Source organism: Rana temporaria, chromosome 11 (assembly GCF_905171775.1).
Source record: "Rana temporaria chromosome 11, aRanTem1.1, whole genome shotgun sequence".
NCBI classification, from domain to species: Eukaryota; Metazoa; Chordata; class Amphibia; order Anura; family Ranidae; genus Rana; species Rana temporaria.
Window position 1 is genome coordinate 56937607 of NC_053499.1, and position 19023 is coordinate 56956629.

Consider the following 19023-nt stretch of genomic DNA (forward strand, 5'->3'; position numbering starts at 1 on the left):
TGTTTCTTAAAGCTACTTGCTGGCTCCTAAGACTGGCTTGCTGGCATTTAAAATTGCCCACCCCTGACAAGCTGGCTGAATCCACAGCTGTATGGATACACACACACAACCCATTGATGACATGTGCAGAGGGTGTGCAATCCAGGCAGTGTGCAAGTCCCAGTACACATGTAAACAATGGGATTTGTATATATACCCATACAGCCACAGCTTCAGGCAACCTGTCATTGATTTGTATGTGCGGTCCACCTTCATTCCTGGGCAGAGTAATACACCCGATCGTTTGCTGTGTGGGTCGCATGCAGCTTTTCTTATGGTACACATCTATGCATGGTTGTGGTTGATGCACTTTCCCAGTGCATTTTGGGTTTTCACACACGTTTTTGTAATGCGTTTTTGATAAGCGTATATTGTCTTGCAGGAGAAATCAGCAAGCACTGCGTTTTTGATGCGTTTCCATTAAGGTCTATGGACCCAAAATGTAACCTGCAGCAGGCAAAAAAAGTTCCTGACCCTTTCCAAAATACATACTGGTGGAAAACGCACAGATGTGAACCTGACCCACAGGACACCACTTTAAAAAGGACTGTAGTGAGTTTCTGCTAAACTGAAAAAGCACTGAAAAAAACAAAACATAGGTGTGAACCAGGCCTTACACACAGGGTCGTCCAGTAGCAGTGCACCCTGAAGAGGCAGGTTTAGCAGCTAGCCCTTTGTCCCTGACACTCATTTAAAAAAGGCATCTGGGAAGGGCAAACAACTGTTATGCCTCCAAGATCACTTTTCCTGTGTTTAGATGTTTCTGCTATAAATTAAAGTGTGTTAAGGCAGGTTTAGATGCATTTAGAGCGCTTAATAGAATCCTGGATACACAAAATTCTATTTTCTCTAAAAGCAGTTGCTATAAACAGACTGCACCAAAAGCCAGGTAAACACAGTGTGAAACGCACCATTGAAAAATCATTGCATGCATCTATATCGGTTCAGAAATGACTGTGAAATGCATAAAAAAGCAGGTTTGACACTGCCAGTATAAATGAGGTCTTAGGTCCGGTTCACACTGATGCAAGATCATAATGAATGTGATGCGTCAAAAACATTCTAAATTCGCATGTCTTCCATAAAGTCATTGGGCCAGATTCTCGTAGATCGGCGTATCTTTGTGCGGGCATAACGTATCCTATTTACATTACGCCGCCACAACTTAGACGGGCAAGTGCTGTATTCTCAAAGCACTTGCTCCGTAAGTTGCGGCGGCGTAGCGTAAATAGGCCAGCGTAAGCCCGCCTAATCCAAATGTGGAACAGGGGGGGCGTGTTTTATGTAAATAACTTGTGACCCGACGTGATTGACGTTTTTCACGAACGGCGCATGCGCCGTCCGTGGAATATCCCAGTGTGCATTGCTCCAAAGTACGCCGCAAGAATGTATTGGTTTCGACGTGAACGTAAATGACGTACAGCCCCATTCACGGACGACTTACGCAAACAATGTAAAATGTTCAAAATTAGACACAGGAACGACGTCCATACTTAACATTGTTACGCCGCATGTATGCCTCATATAGCAGGGTGGGAAAAGCCTAACCTAAACGGCGTATCTGTACTGCGTCGGCCGGGCGTACGTTTGAGAATTTGCGTATCTAGCTGATTTACATATTTCTAGGCGTAAATCAGCGTACACGACCCTAGCGGCCAGCGTAAATATGCAGTTAAGATCCGACGGCGTAAGAGACTTACGCCGGTCGGATCTAATCGAAATCTATGCGTAACTGATTCTAAGAATCAGGCGCATAGATACGACTGCTCAGACTCAGAGATACGACGGCGTATCTGGAGATACGCCGTCGTATCTCCTTTGAGAATCTGGGCCATTGATTTCAATGACGGTCGTTCACATACATGCATTGCGAATCCTCTACGAATGTGATAGAATAAAAAGAGGGTCTTGTGCGAGTTTACAGCGTTGAATTGCGAATTTAGTCTCCGTAGACATCAACGTAAATCGTTCTGGAATCGCATCGATGGTTCACATATGTGCGAATTCCACCACACTACTCTCCACAAAAAACAGGAAGTACACAGGAAGTTAACACCTTTTATTTTTTTACATTAAGATTCCATTGGCTAAAACATCAATCGCAGCTATGTATAACTCCTGAAATTCGCAGTAAAATTCGCACCTCACACAGGACAAAAAAAACATAACAAATTTACAGTGTGAACCGAGCCTTACAGGTGGGACTATTCCCTGCCCCATTTTAAAATTTGGCAATGCAGATGGAGCACCAGACTAATGATGTCATCTCTCCTGTCAGCATGCTCATAGTCTAAGCAGCAATGCCTGTTGCTCAAAGTACTGACCCTCCCTCTCCCAGTCTGAGATATATTGTACAGGGAACAACAAGAGGGCTTCACTGCCGTTTCCTACTACACATGCGCAACTCGCGTGGCGCTTTGTGAATGGGCGGCTGCCTCCTGGGATACACACAGTTCCCAGACGGCAGCGCGCCCCATTCACCAGAAGACACCGCGACGGAGGACGAGGCAGAAGAGCTACTTCTGCATAAATGGTGTTTCTGGTATATTTACCTAGAATTCAGTTTTAAACATAGCAACAGCCCCTCACTCTCAGCTATTCGGATACACTATAGGGATAGCTGCTTTTTTGTATTTTTTTTAAAGCCAAGTTCCACCCATTTCTGTGTTTATTAAAAGTCAGCAGCTACAAAAAGTGTAGCTGCTGACTTTTAACAAAAACACACTTACCAGTGATGCAGCCGCCGGAGGCCTTGCTTCTCTCTTTCGCCTCTCTGCGGCGCTGGCATTGCAAGTGTGAGCATCCGGCTGAGACAGCTTGCGACTTCACAGACGGGTGCGGCACTGTGCGAGTCGCTCTGGGCATTCTGAATGGCCGGCAATCTTCTGGGACCTGTGAAGTTTCCCAGAATATTGCAGAATGGGGGGGGGGGGAGAGGTGAACTTCCGCTAAGCCCTGCGGTGCCATAAGCAGAAGTGGGAGCTGGATACCTGTCAAAACTAGGTACCCCCCACAAAAAAAACACTAAGCAATGCAGCTCCAGCGTAACAGACTGACTTGAAAGGCATACAACCTCCAAAATCACTTTAATTGGTTTTGCACTACTTCAAAAAAGTAGTAAAAAAAAAAAACTGACAGCTTCGGTCAAAGCTGCTGTAGTAACAATCTGAGGTTAGTACAGCGATCTCCCCCACTGAGCTATTGTGTTCTGACAGAACAGAACACTCTGGTCAGTGTTCTTAGCCATTGGCTGAGAACACTGATCGGGAGCCAGTCTGCCGCAGGTTTTCCGGCATTCACATCCGACAGAAGCCAGCCGAACATCCATCTTCTGTCAGACCAGCTACCATACACACGGCCGAATGTCAGCCGACACATGTGTACTTGACTTTAGAATGGAATGATGATGAAAACACATACCACAATTTGGTGTAAACCCCAGGAAATCTCCAATTCACTGATCCCGCCAGAGTCACTCCTGGATTTTATATATGTCCCCAGACTCGTCACTGGTTCTGTCACTACGTACAAGCATTTATCAGTCTGTGGGGGAAAAAAAAAAGTTTTAGATCAAGTGGACAAAGGTGGGTTAAATCACAAGTACGTACGGTAACTTTTCTTCTTTTTTCTAAAGAACTACTAGCTTATAGACCCTCTGGATATACTACCAACACACACTGAACAATGTGATGGCTTTGCCAGAGGGGAAGAGTTTGTTACATCAGGTACAGAGATCTTTTTACAGAAGTCCTGGAAAAAAACACCCATCAATGCTCCAATACAGTTCTTTAGTAAACAAAAAACAAAAAATTTTCAATAAGTCAGAGATGATCAATTGCTGACTTCTTGTCACATTACTAAGTAATTAATAAAAAAAAAGGGGAGGAGAAAAATGACTGCAACCATTTAGAAAAGCCAGCAGTGGTTATAAACATACATTTGTAAATGTAACTCATATGGAATGAGACGCTGACTTTCCTACTTCTAGATTTATAAAATAATGACTGTATGGGATACCCTGAGAACCGTTCTGACAGTAGGGCACATGTATATTAAATCATAGTCTTTGAAAAACCACACCAGGACCGTTTTGGGCCAATGAGTAGCTAAATATAAAAAGGAGGATGCAAGATCTAATAACAGAGAATCATTCAGCACTCGGAAAACTGCTTTTAGAAGCGGTCTTGCAGTCTGAATAATAATAATAATAATAATAATAATATTAATAATAATAATATGTTCTTAACACCATAAGAAAGCTGAAGGGACAAATTACCTCTAGTCCATCCACATATGATAGAATATTTGGGTGTCGCAGTGTCTTGATTCTTTTTAGTGCGGATTTCGCTGCTAGCGTCTGTTCATCTGCCCCGGGACGGATATCATAAGTGAATACAGAGACCAGGTCACCACCGGCCTGAAGAAGGAAAGACATTAATACATGAAAATATCTATAAGAAAGGAACCTGCCATTGGACTGCAACTGACAGGTAAAATAATTTATAATATACAGTGGATATAAAAAGTCTACACACCCCTGTTAAAATGTCAGGTTTCTGTGACGAAAAAAAAAAAATGACAAAGATATAAATAATTTCAGAACTTTTTGCAAAAACACATATGAAGTCTTCAAAAAGCATGTGAGAAAATATGTTATGGTCTGATGAAACCAAGGTTGAATTTTTTGGTCAGAATTCCAAAAGATATGTTTGGTGCAAAAACAACACTGCTCATCACCAAAAGAACATCATACCCACTGTGAAGCATAGTGGTGGCAGCATCATGCTTTGGGGCGCTGGAACAGGGGCCTTAGTCAGGGTAGAGGAAAATATGAACAGTTCCACATACCAGTCAATACTGGCACAAAACCTTCAGGCTTCTGCTAGAAAGCTGAACATGAAGGGGAACTTCATCTGTCAGCATGACAACGACCCAAAGCATATATCCAAATTAACAAAGTAATGGCTTCACCAGAAGATTAAAGTGTTGGAATGGCCCAGCCAGAGCCCAGCCCTGAATCGGATTGAAACTCTGTGGGGTGATCTGAAGAGGGCTAGGCACAGGAGATGCCCTTGCTATCTGACAGATTTGTAGTATTTTTGCAAAGAAAGAGTGGGCAAATATTACCATGTCAAGATGTGCCACGCCGATAGACTCATACCCAAAGCAGTAAGTGCTGTAATAAAATAAAAAAGGTTCTTCAACAAAGTATTAGTTTAAGGCCCCTTTCACACGGAGCAGTGAAGGTGCGGTGACGGTATAGTGGCGCGATTTCTAGCTGTTCGGCCGATAGCGGTGCGGTTTTAACCCCCGCTAGCAGCCGAAAAAGGGATAATACCTACAGAGGCGCATTGCCGGCGGTATTACCAAGGTTTGCCATGGATTTTAATGGGAAGGAGTGGTATAGGAGCGGTAAACACCCTGCTCCTATACCGCTCCAAAGATGCGGCTAGAAGAAGATCCTGGACTGCCGCACTCCTTAAAACGATGTCTTTATTGTACAAATAAAATCCAAAAAACAACCAAAGCGATGCAGTCGAAGTGAACAACAGGAAAAAGATGGCTGACATGTTTCACATCATGTGATGCTTACTCGTAGGCCCAGCACATTTATTATTGTATACGTAGCCTCATTATATTACATTAATAAATAGGGAGGGTTGAATTGGGGTTTAAACAGTTGTGTGGCCCCTCAGTGCCTAAACAAAACCACCCAGTTGAGGTTGTCTACCCCAATAAACAATGAAAGCAAGGCTGCTGTCATGACAGTTTACAGCCAACTTCAGGCTTCCGACTGGGCACATTTGGGGGGAAATATATTGATCAGAATTTTTTTTATCGTCTGATCACTAATGTTTCCCTAGTGATAAGCAGCCCTCAATAAATGGGAAGATATAAAAAAATAAACAAAGTACAAAACACTTTGTATACTGGACTTATTTATCGCTCCCCACTGCTTAAAGCCGGCCACTGCTTAAAGATCGAAAATCAATCCATGTATGGGCTAGCTGGTTGTACACAAGTCAATCAGTCAACTATTGTACAACTAGCCTTTCGGGTTTTTCCGAATGATCAGGGCCACAGGTTAAAGTCAGAAACACAGATCATTGTATTCTGCCAGCGGAGAAGGCTCCCCCCTCCCTGGTAGAATACAATAGTTCATCTGGAGTGTTTATCCCATCCGCATGGAATGTGTGGATGGGGAATCTGTTTATTTCCCCCCCCCCATTTAACCCACTGGGTGAATGAAAAAAAAAAAAAAATAATGTATGGCTTGCCTAAGACAATAATAGTGGAAAGTTTGCAGTGCCATTGTTATTCACCCACAGCTCTACAAGAAGCCTTTGTAATTAAAGACTTCTAACTTCCCACGCAAAAAATGGCCATTTGATGGTTGTAAACGAATGTCCATGTATGCATTATTCTCACTTTAATTAGAACTGTGGCCTCCTGTTAAAATATGTCGCCGCACTTACAGTTTTCGCTTTAGGACCCCAGCAATGTCCCATTACCCGATGATCCTGCCAGGGATGTCTACCTAATGCAACTTCCTGTTATGATTGTAGCAAAGCTGCGGCACTGTTTCTAATTTAGAATACAACTGCCACTCTCATGTAAGCTGTGCCCATTTGCACTACTGTGGGATGAAAGATGAGCATGGAGCCTCGATATCAGCAATGTCCCTACTGATTCACAAGCCTGTACCTTCTCAATCATCACCTGGCCACACGCAATCCTGCCTACTGCTTTCTAGATTGACAGCACTGCTGCCAAGAAGTACATTCAGTTTCCTGTGAATGAATAAACTACAAGTATTGTCAATCAACGCAGTAGATTGAATGAACTGTGGACAGGCTGATCAGCACCCCGAGTCTCATTCACACTGCCTACAACACTGCAATGACAGCACGGACAAAGATGTGGACATTGCATCCGTGATCTGCTGATCACGGGTGCAATGCTTCCCAGACCGTTTTAAAAAATAATAAATGCACATTTTTTTTTTTCCGCTGGCCATCCGCAATTGTGGGAAAGAGACAGAACAGGGAACTGCCAATGAAAACAAAGCAGATCCCTGTTCCGACAGGAGAGTACAGCGAGTTTGTCTGTTCCTAGTGATCAGGAACAGCAATCTCTCTGTACTCCCAGTCAGTCTACTTCCCCCCCCCCCCCCCCCCCCCCCCCCTCCCAGTTAAGGCACTTTCACACTGGCAGTGCCCATGTGTCAGCAGTAAAGCAACGTTCGTTTTAGTGGCGCTTTACCGTCGTTTTTGCGACACTTTTTGGCCGCTAGTGGGGTGCTTTTAACCCTCTACTAGCGCCCGCAAAGCACAGCTTCCCATTGATTTAAATGGGCAGGGAAGCTGTAGGAGCGGTGTATACACCGCTCCTTCAGCACCTCAAAGATGCTGCTTGCAGGATTTTTTTGAGTATCCTGCCAGCGACCCGCTCCAGTGTGAAAGCACTCAGGCTTTCACATTAGAGTGAAAGGAGATGCACTTTACAGGCGCTATTTTTAGCGCTATAGTGCCTGTAAAGCACCTCAGTGTGAAAGGAGTCTAAGAAACACCTCCCTAGGACACACTTAACCCCTTGATCGCCCCCTAGTGTTAAACCCCTTCCCTGCCAGTGTCATTTATACAGTAATCAGTGGTTAGTTTTAGCTATGAAAGAAAAGAAAAAGGAGGGCGCACCAACCTAATGCATTACCACTTAAAGGAACTTTATTAAACAAATTAAAACAATAGTCATACTCACAAAAGCAGTTAAGGACAGCGCTTATCAGACAATGGATCTGGTAACACAGTATCGCCTAACGAACACGGTGACAACATGGATCAAATGACATCAAACCGGTAGTTTTAGCTAGGATCACTGTAATGTCACCGATCCCAAAAAAAAAAAAAGTGTCAAATTTCTCTGCCGCAATCCCCCCCAAAAAACGCTAATCACCACCGTTACTAGTAAAAAAATAAATACAATCAATCTTTTCCCTAATTTATACACACTATAACTTTTGTGCAAACCAATGAATATACGCTTATTGCAATTTTTTTTACCAAAAAACGGTGGAAGAATACATACTGGTCTAAACTGATGAAGAAATTTGTTTTCTTAAAAAAAAAAAGTATTGGATACATATTATAGCAAAAAGTAAAAAATATATATATTTTTTTTAATTGAAATTCTTTTTTTTTGTTTATAGAGCAAAAAATAAAATCCGCAAAAGTGATCAAATACCACCAAAAGCTATATTTGTGGGGCACAAATGACATACATTTTGTTTGGGTACAGTGTCGCATGACCGCGCAATTGTCAGTTATAGTAATGCAGTGCCGTATCGCCTGGTCATTAAGGGGGTAAATCCTAGCTCCCATCTTCAGCTTGATTATTTAAACCAGAACTCCATGGCTGGTTTCCCTATAAAACTGTAGTTTTGGCCTGTGTGGTCCGAAGGATTACTCATTGTTACAGAAGGATCTGGCCACTATATATCCAGTACTTGTCAAGTCCTACTCACTTCCCTTGTGTGGCCATAAAGAAGCAGAGTTGGTCATACGGTATATGCAGCCATTGGCTGAGGTGACACTTGTGATTTTATCTGCCCACCTCTTCATCTAGGCCAAACTTCAAGGAGGATTTTCTTTTGTTGTGCCCAGAGTTGGCCTTTGACAGATGTTGATGAAGTGTAATGTAGAGAGTCTGAACAATCACTAAGGTATGTGGTCAGCGTGACAATTATCCATCACTCGTACAATTTATGTCCAGTTAAAAATCATGTGATGTAAAATGTATTCATGACACATCCGAAACAAGCATTCCAGTCTTCAAAAATCAATGTACAAAGCATCTCATTAGTGTATCTTTGCAAAGAGCGATCTCAGTCTCATCACCACATGTAACCGAGGATCTCAACCTTCCACACCTTCAGCAATATAGTCTCTCCAAACGCGAGCCACACAGCTACATTTTTATTCCAATTCAATGTCAGATTTAAAAAGCAGTGTGCATCAGGTAAGAACTGTAAAGATGCATTCATTCTCTGATGATTTCACATACTCAAAGCACTCAAGTATGTTGATCAACTGCATCTTATAATAATGCCTTCTGGACTACAGCCAGTCACACTTGTATGACAAGAAGTATACTGGGAGATTTACATTCTCTCTTTGGACTTGTCATTGTCACCTAGACTGAAAGTTATGGAAAAATTCACAATTTAAGTTATCAACAGAACAGGAATAGGAGGGAACTCCAAGAACCCTTTCTTTCACAATGGCTGTATCCAGGGTGGATACAAATTAATGATTTATTTATTTATTTTTATATATAAAAAAAAAAAAAACTTTGTTTTATTACATTTATTTTAATAAAATGGTGTTGGAGTAAAAAAATCTATCTAAAGATAGTTTTCCATTTGAGATACATTAATAATTGAGTTTATTCAGCATGCAATGGGGCTTAGTTATGTAGCATGAGGCTGTATATTCTACAATCAGGGTGGATAAAATACAATGATTAAAAAATATATATATTATTTTATTTAAATACGATTTTTTTGATTTACCTTGATTTTTATCAAATTTTAAAGCGGAGTTCCACCTAAAAGTGGAACTTCCGCTTTAAAGAGGTTGTAAAGGTTTAAAAAAAAAAAAATTTAAATAACAAACATACCATACTTGCCTCCATTGTGCAATTAGTTTTGCACAGAGTGGCCCCGATCCTCGTCTTCTGGGGTCGCTCAGCGGCTATCTTGGCTCCTCCCTGCAAGAGCCAACCCCCTTCTGGGAAGTGCTCTCCCAAGGGGGTTAGTTTGCAGGTGCGCTCCCGTGTGATACAGTAGCGGTCATAGCCGCCAAGTGTATAATTCGGCCCCGACACGCCATTGATTTGATTGACAGCAGCGGGAGCCAATGGCTGCACTGCTATCAATCATCCAATGACAAGGCCACAAGAGCTAGGGGAAACCAACATGGGATCGTGCCCACAGAAATTCAGGCCTCAGTTAAGTAAAAACGGGGGCTCGGGGGGGGGGCTGTAACTATTAGTTGTTTTTTCACCTTAATGCATAGAATGCATTAAGGTGAAAAAAAAACGGAAGATTTACAACCCGTTTAAGCACTCCTCCCACCCTTACATGCCACATTTGGCATGTCATTTTTTTGACTTTTTTGATGGAGGAGTGAGTGGGGGCTCTGTTAATAAAGGTACTTCCTGTCCTACTTCCTCCCCCTAGGTGGCCCCTCCCTCTAAGCGATCTCCAGAAAATTGCCTGCGAAAGCGCAGCGAGACTCACGCATGTGCAGTGCATGCCGGCCATGAAGCCGAAAGCTGTCATGGCCGGGTGCCCAGAGGGGCAATGGAGGCGCCGGTGGAGAGGAGCGATTGGGACTGTCAGTGAGTCAACAGCGGGTCAGAGGAGGAGCCGCTGCAGGACAGAGATGACAGTTGCTAAGTCAAATCCACCCTGGCTGTATCCGTTGGAACCATCAGTGGATCCATGGACAAATCCCCTGCACAATGGGAGCCAAAAGGTACTGATGTCACTTTTGCCCTCCCAGAGCTTTCCAGACTTTGGTCTCTGGGCAGACAGATGTAAACAGACATGCGCCCATTTACATCCCACTACCTCCGATCTGTCACATTTATGTCAGAAAAGGACACAGATCTCCCCAATTGTTTTTTTTTGGACCTGAAGGGGCTCGGTGGTAATCAGATGTAAGAAGATGTCCTTTTACATCCGCCTACCCACAGACTAACAAGGAGCTTTCACTTAGACCCCTTTCACACTGGGGCCGCGGCCACGTTTGCGGGAAAGCTCCGCCCGTTTTAGCGCCGTTTAAGCTGTGCTTTTGCGTCAATTTTCGGCCGATAGCGGGCACTTTTAACCCCCAAAAAAGGGGTTAAAAACTAAAGTTTTACAGCACTTTCAAATCGCTTTAAAAGCGCTGCCCATTCATTCCAATGGAGTTTTGGGAGCGCTGCAACCCGCCCCAAAGATGCTGCTTACAGGACTTTTTTTCCCGTCCCACAAGCGCACTTCCAAGAAAGGGAACACAGTCACAGCACGGGCGCACACATCGGCCGCACACATTCGCACAACATAAAGTGGCACAGCAGACGCTGAAATAGGAGAAGGCATTACCTGTGAACGATCCATACACACTTCCATGGGGCCACATTTGGGTTGCAAGGAAAGGGCACACATTCGCACCACGGGCGCACACATTCGCACCACGGGCACACATTCGCACAACATGAAGTGTCACAGTACTGGCAGACGCTGTGATAGGAGGAGTAGGGTATAACCTGTGAATGATCCATACACACTGCCATGGGGCCACATTTGGGTTGCAGAGAAAGGGCACACATCGGCCGCACACATTTGCACCACGGGCACACACATTCGCACCACGGGCGCACACATTCGCACAACATGAAATGTCACAGCACTGGCAGACGCTGTGATAGGAGGACATAACCTGTGAATGATCCATACACACTACCATGGGGCCACATTTGGGTTGCATTGGCATTCTAGAACATCCCCCATTGTAAACGGTAAGAGCCGAGCATCATTTCAGGCAGCCTGGTGTAGGACAGATGATTGTACGATGTGTAGTCACATGACCACCATGTATACGATGTGTGGTGATCTATAGGAGAGTGTCATCACAAACAATACACCAAAACACCTTCCTCTGATCGCCCCCCATTACCTTCTTTTTACCCTTCTGGATCCCCCAGCCTCCCGGTAATTCCTCCCGTTCTCCGGTGACCTCATAGGGGAAATCACGGGCCGGGTCCCGGGACCAGAACCACATCTTGACAACGGGGTAGACACGTCACCGTGACGTGGACCGGGCGTAGGCGTGTCTACCGAGACACCTCACTGACTGATCACGTGGCGCAAACTGGACGCATCATCATGTGCCTCTCTCTCTCTCCACTCTTTTTTTCCCAACAATCTTTATTGACATATTATTAGTTAACATTAAATACACAGTGAAAAGTTGCACAGTTCAGGGTCTGACCTGACCAGTATCTTATATTGTACCTCCAACCACACTGATACATCAATGTGCTTCTCCCGTTTTATAAAAAAAAAAAAAAAATGTGCCATTAACTACTTAAGACCTGGACCATTATGCAGGTTAAGGACCTTGCCCCTTTTTGCGATTCGGCACTGCGTCAATCTAACTGACAATTGTGCGGTTGTGCGACGTAGCTCCCAAACAAAATTGGCGTCCTTTTTTTCCCACAAATAGAGCTTTCTTTTGGTGGTATTTGATCACCTCTGCGGTTTTTATTTTTTGCGCTATAAACAAAAATAGAGCGACAATTTTGAAAAAAAATCAATATTTTTTACTTTTTGCTATAATAAATATGCCCCAAAAATATATATGAAAACAATTTAGGCCAATACGTATTCTTCTACATATTTTTGGTAAAAAAAATCACAATAAGCGTTTATCTATTGGTTTGCGCAAAATTTATAGCATTTACAAAATAGGGGATAGTTTTATTGCATTTTTATTAATAATTTTTTTTTTTACTACTAATGGCGGCGTTCAGCGATTTTTTTTTGACACATTTTTGGGACCATTGTCATTTTCACAGCAAAAAATGCTATAAAAATGCACTGATTACTGTGAAAATGACAATTGCAGTTTAGGAGTTAAACGTTGGGGGGCACTGTAGGGGTTAACCCATATGTGTTTCTAACTGTAGGGGGGCGGGGCTGAACATGTGACGTCATTGATTGTCTTTCCCTATATCAGGGAACAGACAATCAATGACACTGCCACAGTGAAGAACAGGGAAGGTGTGTTTACACACACCTCTCCCCGTTCTTCAGCTCCGGTGACCGATCGCGGGACACCGGCGGCGGTCGGGTCCGTGGGTCTTGCGGGGCAGTCACGGGGCTTAGGACCGGGTCAAGAGCGCGCCGGCGCGCACGTGACCCCATGGCTGGGCTTAAAGAGACACGTACAGGTACGTGATTGTGCCCAGCCGTGCCATTCTGCCGACGTATATCGGCGTGAAGGGGTCCTTAAGTGGTTACGGTATATATAAATGTATTTATTTATAAATCCTTTTTTTTTTTTTTGCAGAGTATGGAATAGTTCAAAAAGAATTTGATGTTTTGCAAAAAATGATACATGCACCTATAGCGCAGCAATGTGACTTAACACAGCAGTTTACCCTCTTCAAGACCAGGGCTTTTCTGTTTATAAGTTTACATCAGCATTTTTTGCTAGAAAATATAACCCCCAAACATTATATGTATATAAATATATATATATATATATTTTAGGGTAAGGTGACCAGATTTTTTAAATTAAATCCGGGGACATATTTTTTTTTTTTTTTATTGGCAAATTGTAAACTTTTTTATAAGCATATTTTCCTCAAATGATATATGCAGTGTATGTGGTATGTGTTTATGGAATGCTTGTATGATATATATGTTATTTCTCAAATTTCGTCCATAAATAAAGATTAAAAAAAAAGATGCTGCTTAGAATTTATTTGAGATATGACTGCCAAATGTAATGAGGATAAGGCAGAGAAAAAAGTGCAGAGTTCAGGAGTTCACTACATAAAGAATGCAGGGCTCAATATGGGGACTGTCCCTGGAAATCGGAGATGTCTGGTCACCCTAACCCACTCCTCTCCAGCCCCCCCACTCTTCTCCAGACCCCACTTCTCTCTTGTCCCCCACTCCTCTCCAGTCCCCCCCCACTCTTCTCCAGGTCCCCACTCCTTTCTGGTCCCCCCACTCCTCTCCAGTCCCCCTACTCTTCTCCAGGTCCCCACTCCTCTCTTGTTCCCCCATTCCTCTCCAGTCCCCCCACTCTTCTCCAGGCCCCCACTCCTTTCTGGTCCCCCCACTCCTCTCCAGTCCCCCCACTCTTCTCCAGGCCCCCACTCCTCTCTGGTCCCCCCACTCTTCTCCAGGCCCAGTGCTGTCTCCTGCACTCCCCCTCCTCCCCCGCAGCGTTACTAATTCCCACCTCCCCTTTCCCATCAGCTGCTGTGGTGGATGGGTCAGGATGGAGAGCGGTGAATACATATGTAATTTACCAGCCCCTTCTTGTCTGAAACACCGATCACTGACTCTGATCATTCATTACTGAAGTGTAGTAAACTGTGATTACTATGCTTCATTTTATCAATGGACAGGAAGCTCTGTGTAGAGTTATTCCGCTCCATTCATTCTGTGCAGTTGAGGTGTAGAGATGGAGATGAGGGCGTGTCCATATCGTTTCATGGTAAAGGTGAACTAACCATTGGAGCCCTGCGGGGCGGGAGGAGACTTGCTGGGTAAGAGGAGTCCTGTGCCGCAGGAGGAGCTTTGTGGTGTGTGAGGAGACTTGTGGGGTGGGAGGAGCCTTGCAGGGTGGGAGGAGACGTGTGGTGCGGGAAGAGCAATGCGGTGTGGGAGGAGACTTGCGGGGCAGGAGGAGCATTGCAGTGCGAGAGGAGCCCTGTGGGGCGGGAGGAGACTTGCAGGGTGGGAGGAGCCTTGCTGGATGAGAGGAGCCTTGCAGGGCAGGAGGAGCTGTGCCACCCAATGGGGCATAGACTTTGTATGTATTGTTTCTCTGAACCATTTTTCTATGGATGTTGTGTTTAGTTCACATGCTGCCATCTACTGACCTTTTGTGGTAATGCATTTGTATTTCTATGTTACTTTCTCTCATGTATGGCACACTTCCTTTTATATCCTTTCTTCCTGTGATTGTACTTTCTGGGGGCAGCTACAGGCCACATGTAGCAGGGCACATGTATTCCGCATAGTAAGCTACAGACAATATCATCTTTTGACCGCATAAGTATCACAACCCATTTATCTGTTGTATCCTGTCATCTGCTGTAGCCCGATGTTTGGAATAAAAGCACCTCTGCAAATAGAATCGGTACTTAGTGAGTTCAAGCTATCTGATGAGGATTGTCTTCAGAGATTATATCTGCTTATACAGGCCAGGCATAGATGTCTCACAAGGGATAGATTGCTTCACAACAATCTGAGTCAGAATAGGAGCCTTGCTGAGCGGCAGGAGCCTTGTGATGTGGGAGGAGCCTTACGATGTGGGAGGAGACTTTCTGGGTGGGAGGGGCATTGATGTGTGGGAGGAGCCCCCCGACAAGGGTAGCTTTGAATTTTCCCCAGAGATCAGCATTATACATTTCTGGATGTTTTCCAAACTTTTGAAGATCGGGGTCAGCAAAATAAACGTTATAAACACAACAATGTAAACAAAACAAAATGCTGATTCAGTGATTAGATCCATTAAAAAATAATAATAAAAGTCTATGGCCCGGATTCACAGACATCGGCGCATATTTATGCCGGCGTAGCGTATCTTTTTTACGCTTCGCCTGCGCAGCGCACAGAGGCAAGCACTGGATCCACAAAGCACTCGCCCCACTCGCTCTTAAAGATACGCTGGGTTTCCTTGGTGAGAAAGCCAGCGTAGGTGGAAGTGGGCGTGAGCCATGCTAATGAGGCGTGACCCCATGCAAATGACGGGCCAAGCGTCATAGAAGTACTTAAAAAGAACGATGCATGCGCCATCCCGTGGACGTATCCCTGTGCGCATGCTCAGAATCACATCGCAGGAAGTTTGCAGAAGGTGAAGTGTCATACGATGCACAACCCGACATGTTGACGGCGCATGCGCTATTCGATCAGTGCGGGGACGTGCCTGATTTGAATAGTACACTCCCCCTATCCGCGGAATTTGAATTCCGCCGGGGGATTTACGATGGAGGCCATTCACCTATGGTGCCTTGGACCACATAATTTTTTTTTTCTCGCATAATCAGCGACCAGTCAGAATGTGTAACGGAAGTGATGTTCCGTCGTCGCCATCTTGCTACACCCCACACTCGGCCACAGTAAACATACAGTGAGAAGGAGGGAAGTGGACAGCTTGTTACACCCAACGGAGTTATACATTTCATTGTTATTTTTAACTGTAAACTCAACTTGTATCGTGAAATACAGTATTTACAATTCTGTCTGAGGCCCCGTACACACGAGAGGATATCCGCTGGAAACGATCCTCTGGCGGATTTGGATCTGATGGCTGTACACACCATCAGATCGTTATCCGCGCGGAATACATCCGCGGTGACGTGTCGCGCCGTCGCCGCGACGATGACGCGGCGACGTGCGCGACGCTGGAAGGTAAATACTTTCACGCATGCGTCGAATGATTACGACGCATGCGAGGGAGGGGAGCGGACGGACTGATCCGGTGAGTCTGTACAGACGACCGGATCAGTCCGCTGGACTGGATTCCAGCGGATAGATTTCTTAGCATGCTAAGGAATTTTTATCCGCTGGGAATCCGTCGGCTGGATTTTTATCCGCCGGGAAATGTCCGCTCGGACGTACACACGACCGGATCTGTCTGCTGGAACTGATCCGCGGATCAATCCCAGCGGATAGATCCGGTCGTCTGTACGAGGCCTGACTGTTTAGCTGTTGATTTTTAAAAGCCTGCTGATCTCACAGGTTTTCTAATCTGACAGAACAACGCTGCTTTCAGGGGTCAAGTCCTGGGGAAAAAAGTGTGGGAACTCCCACCCAAGATCCACTCCCCCACCAAGAAAAAAAATGATACGCTCATATGCATAATTACTAAACCGCATGTTCTTTGTAAATCCCGCGATAACCTCCGCAATGTCTCCTGGGAAAAATGACAAAAGCTCCCAGGAGACATTGCGACATCGAGGAAGTGACAGAATACCCGCACACTACCCGATGAATCCATATACAGGAAGCGGCCAGTAACGTAAAGGATTACTAAGGTTCGCCTGCCCCTGACAGTGACTCGAGCTGGGCATCGCCACTTAGTGAAGGATTGGCACGGGCAGCTCGACTGCTCTCAGCTGCTCTAGTCCTGCAAAGGGACTGCTGTGAAAAAAGTGCAGGAACTCCGTTCCCACGCGTTCCCGCAGGACTTGAGCCCTGGCTGCTTTCAAAAATACAGTACTGTATTTCACGATATAAGCTGAGTTTACGGTTAAAAATAACAGTAAAATGTATAACTCCGTTGGGTTTAACAAGATGTCCGCTTCCCGCCTTCTCAACGTATGTTTACTGTGGCCGAGTGTGGGGTGTAGCAAGATGGTGGCAACGGAACATCACTTCCTTTACACATTCTGATGAAACACCGGTCTATCGCCTCTACTTCTCATATAAGGTAATCAGAAGTCCGTTTCTGGGGTCAGCAGTGTGTGTAATACAGAGACCCCGCCAGGAGAGACTACGAGGAGAGATGGCATGCTGGGACTTGTAGTTCATACACAGAGAATCCTCCATAGAGGTATATGGAGACATGCTGGGACTTGTAGTTCATACACAGAGAATCCTCTATAGAGGTCTATGGGGAATGGTGACCATACGTCCCCAGACTGAGGACACTGTTCCCAGAGGAAGTTTGTCCCTGGTTTTGTCCCCGCTTTGCAGGGCCGGGGACGTCTGGTCACCAGACATCCTAAGTCTCCCCCGAGATGCGACAGTGTTCCACATTTGGGTTGCGGCTCCCGGACACACAACAGTTGCAGCAACCCTAACTCATCACTGGTTGCTAGGGCCGCCCAGCCTGGCGTCTAACAACCAGTGACGTCACACACAGAGACTCTCAAGCCCTGTACACACGGCCGAGAACCCTGTCGTAAAAAAAACATTGTTTTTCTCGACTGGAGTCTTGTCAAGCTTGATGGGATTCTTGTCTAGCTTTCCTTGCATACACACTGTCAAGCCAAAGTCTCGTCGTTCTAAAATGCGGTGACGTACAACACAAACAGGGACACTATAAAGGGGAAGTTCGATTCCACTGGCGCCACCCTTGGGGCTGCTTTTGCTAATCGCGTGTTAGTAAAAGTTTGGTGAGAGACGATTCGCGCTTTTCAGTCTTCGTGCTTTCAGATCGTTTTCTGCGGTTCAGTTTGTGCATGTGGGTTCATATCTTGTCTTTCAGGGCGTGTGGTCAGGTCGTATTTGTTTTACAGTGCGTTCCTGTCCACTCGTTTCTGATTTTCAGGTCGTTCTTCATAGGACTTGCTGTTCTTCGGTGCTTTCTGTTTAGTTCGTTCTGATCAGACATTCGTTTACTAGCCATGTTCCAGGTACGTTCTCGTCCTAGAGTTTGTGCTGTGCAGTCAGTTTATGTTGGTCTTCTTGTTTTAGACCAAGACGAGTCCATGAACAGGGTGAGGACTGGAGGCGTTCATGGACCAAGAATTGGTTGCTCCAGAGGGACCAATTCTCTCACATGAAAGTCTTTCTCTAAAAATTGTATTGTATTTGAAGAAAATTCGGAAACTGCGCTGTAAACCAACATGAAAATAAAAACTGTGGAAATTATCTTAAATATAAACAATATAAATACCACACTTAGTGCATAAGTGAAAATGTACCCATATGATTTTATATTAGATAGTATAAAAGTCCAATGGCCAACAAACTAAATGGCAGCAAAAAGGAAAAAGAAAGTCCTGATATGCTTCAAACAAAAGTGATTCCACAATAACAGAAATGTGAAGAAAAGCCTATGATGGCACCAATATAACATGTGTCCCTTACCAGAACACAGGCTAAATAAGCCTGGAAGTCAAACACACTCTGGACTGGAATAGGTCGTTAGGAAGATGGACACGGGAAATCCGAACGGATCAAAAATCGATCTCCTCAATTTTGACAGCTGGAGGGTGGATGGAAGTAATTCGAACAAGTGGAAACGATCACCTCACTCACAGCAGGAATCTCGTACAGTACCGAGGGAAAAAATACTCGCATAGCATAATATTGTATGCACAGAGTTTAATGTAAAAAGAATCAGATAGGCCTCGTACACACGACCGGACAGTTTCAGAGGACAGATCCGATCATGTGTACAGGCTAGCGGACAGATAGCCAGCGGACAAAAGTTTCTTAGCATGCTAAGAAACTTGTCCGCTGGAGAG

The 19023-nt window shown here is 44.7% G+C and overlaps 1 protein-coding gene across 3 annotated transcripts in view; it reads right to left on the reverse strand.

The window, feature by feature from the left end:
- Positions 1 to 11937, reverse strand: part of SCYL1 (SCY1 like pseudokinase 1) — a 46419-nt gene extending 34482 nt beyond the window's left edge. For 2 of the 3 annotated variants that reach the window (XM_040328585.1, XM_040328587.1), the window contains exons 1-3: positions 11760 to 11937; positions 4316 to 4456; positions 3460 to 3582 (exon numbers count right to left, since the gene is read on the reverse strand). In XM_040328585.1, the coding sequence (XP_040184519.1) occupies positions 3460 to 3582; positions 4316 to 4456; positions 11760 to 11864 (369 nt within the window). In that variant the 5' untranslated portion in view covers positions 11865 to 11937. The remainder of the gene's footprint in view (positions 1 to 3459; positions 3583 to 4315; positions 4457 to 11759) is intronic. The other variant, XM_040328588.1, reaches the window with a different exon arrangement.
- Positions 11938 to 19023: the final 7086 nt, after the last annotated feature.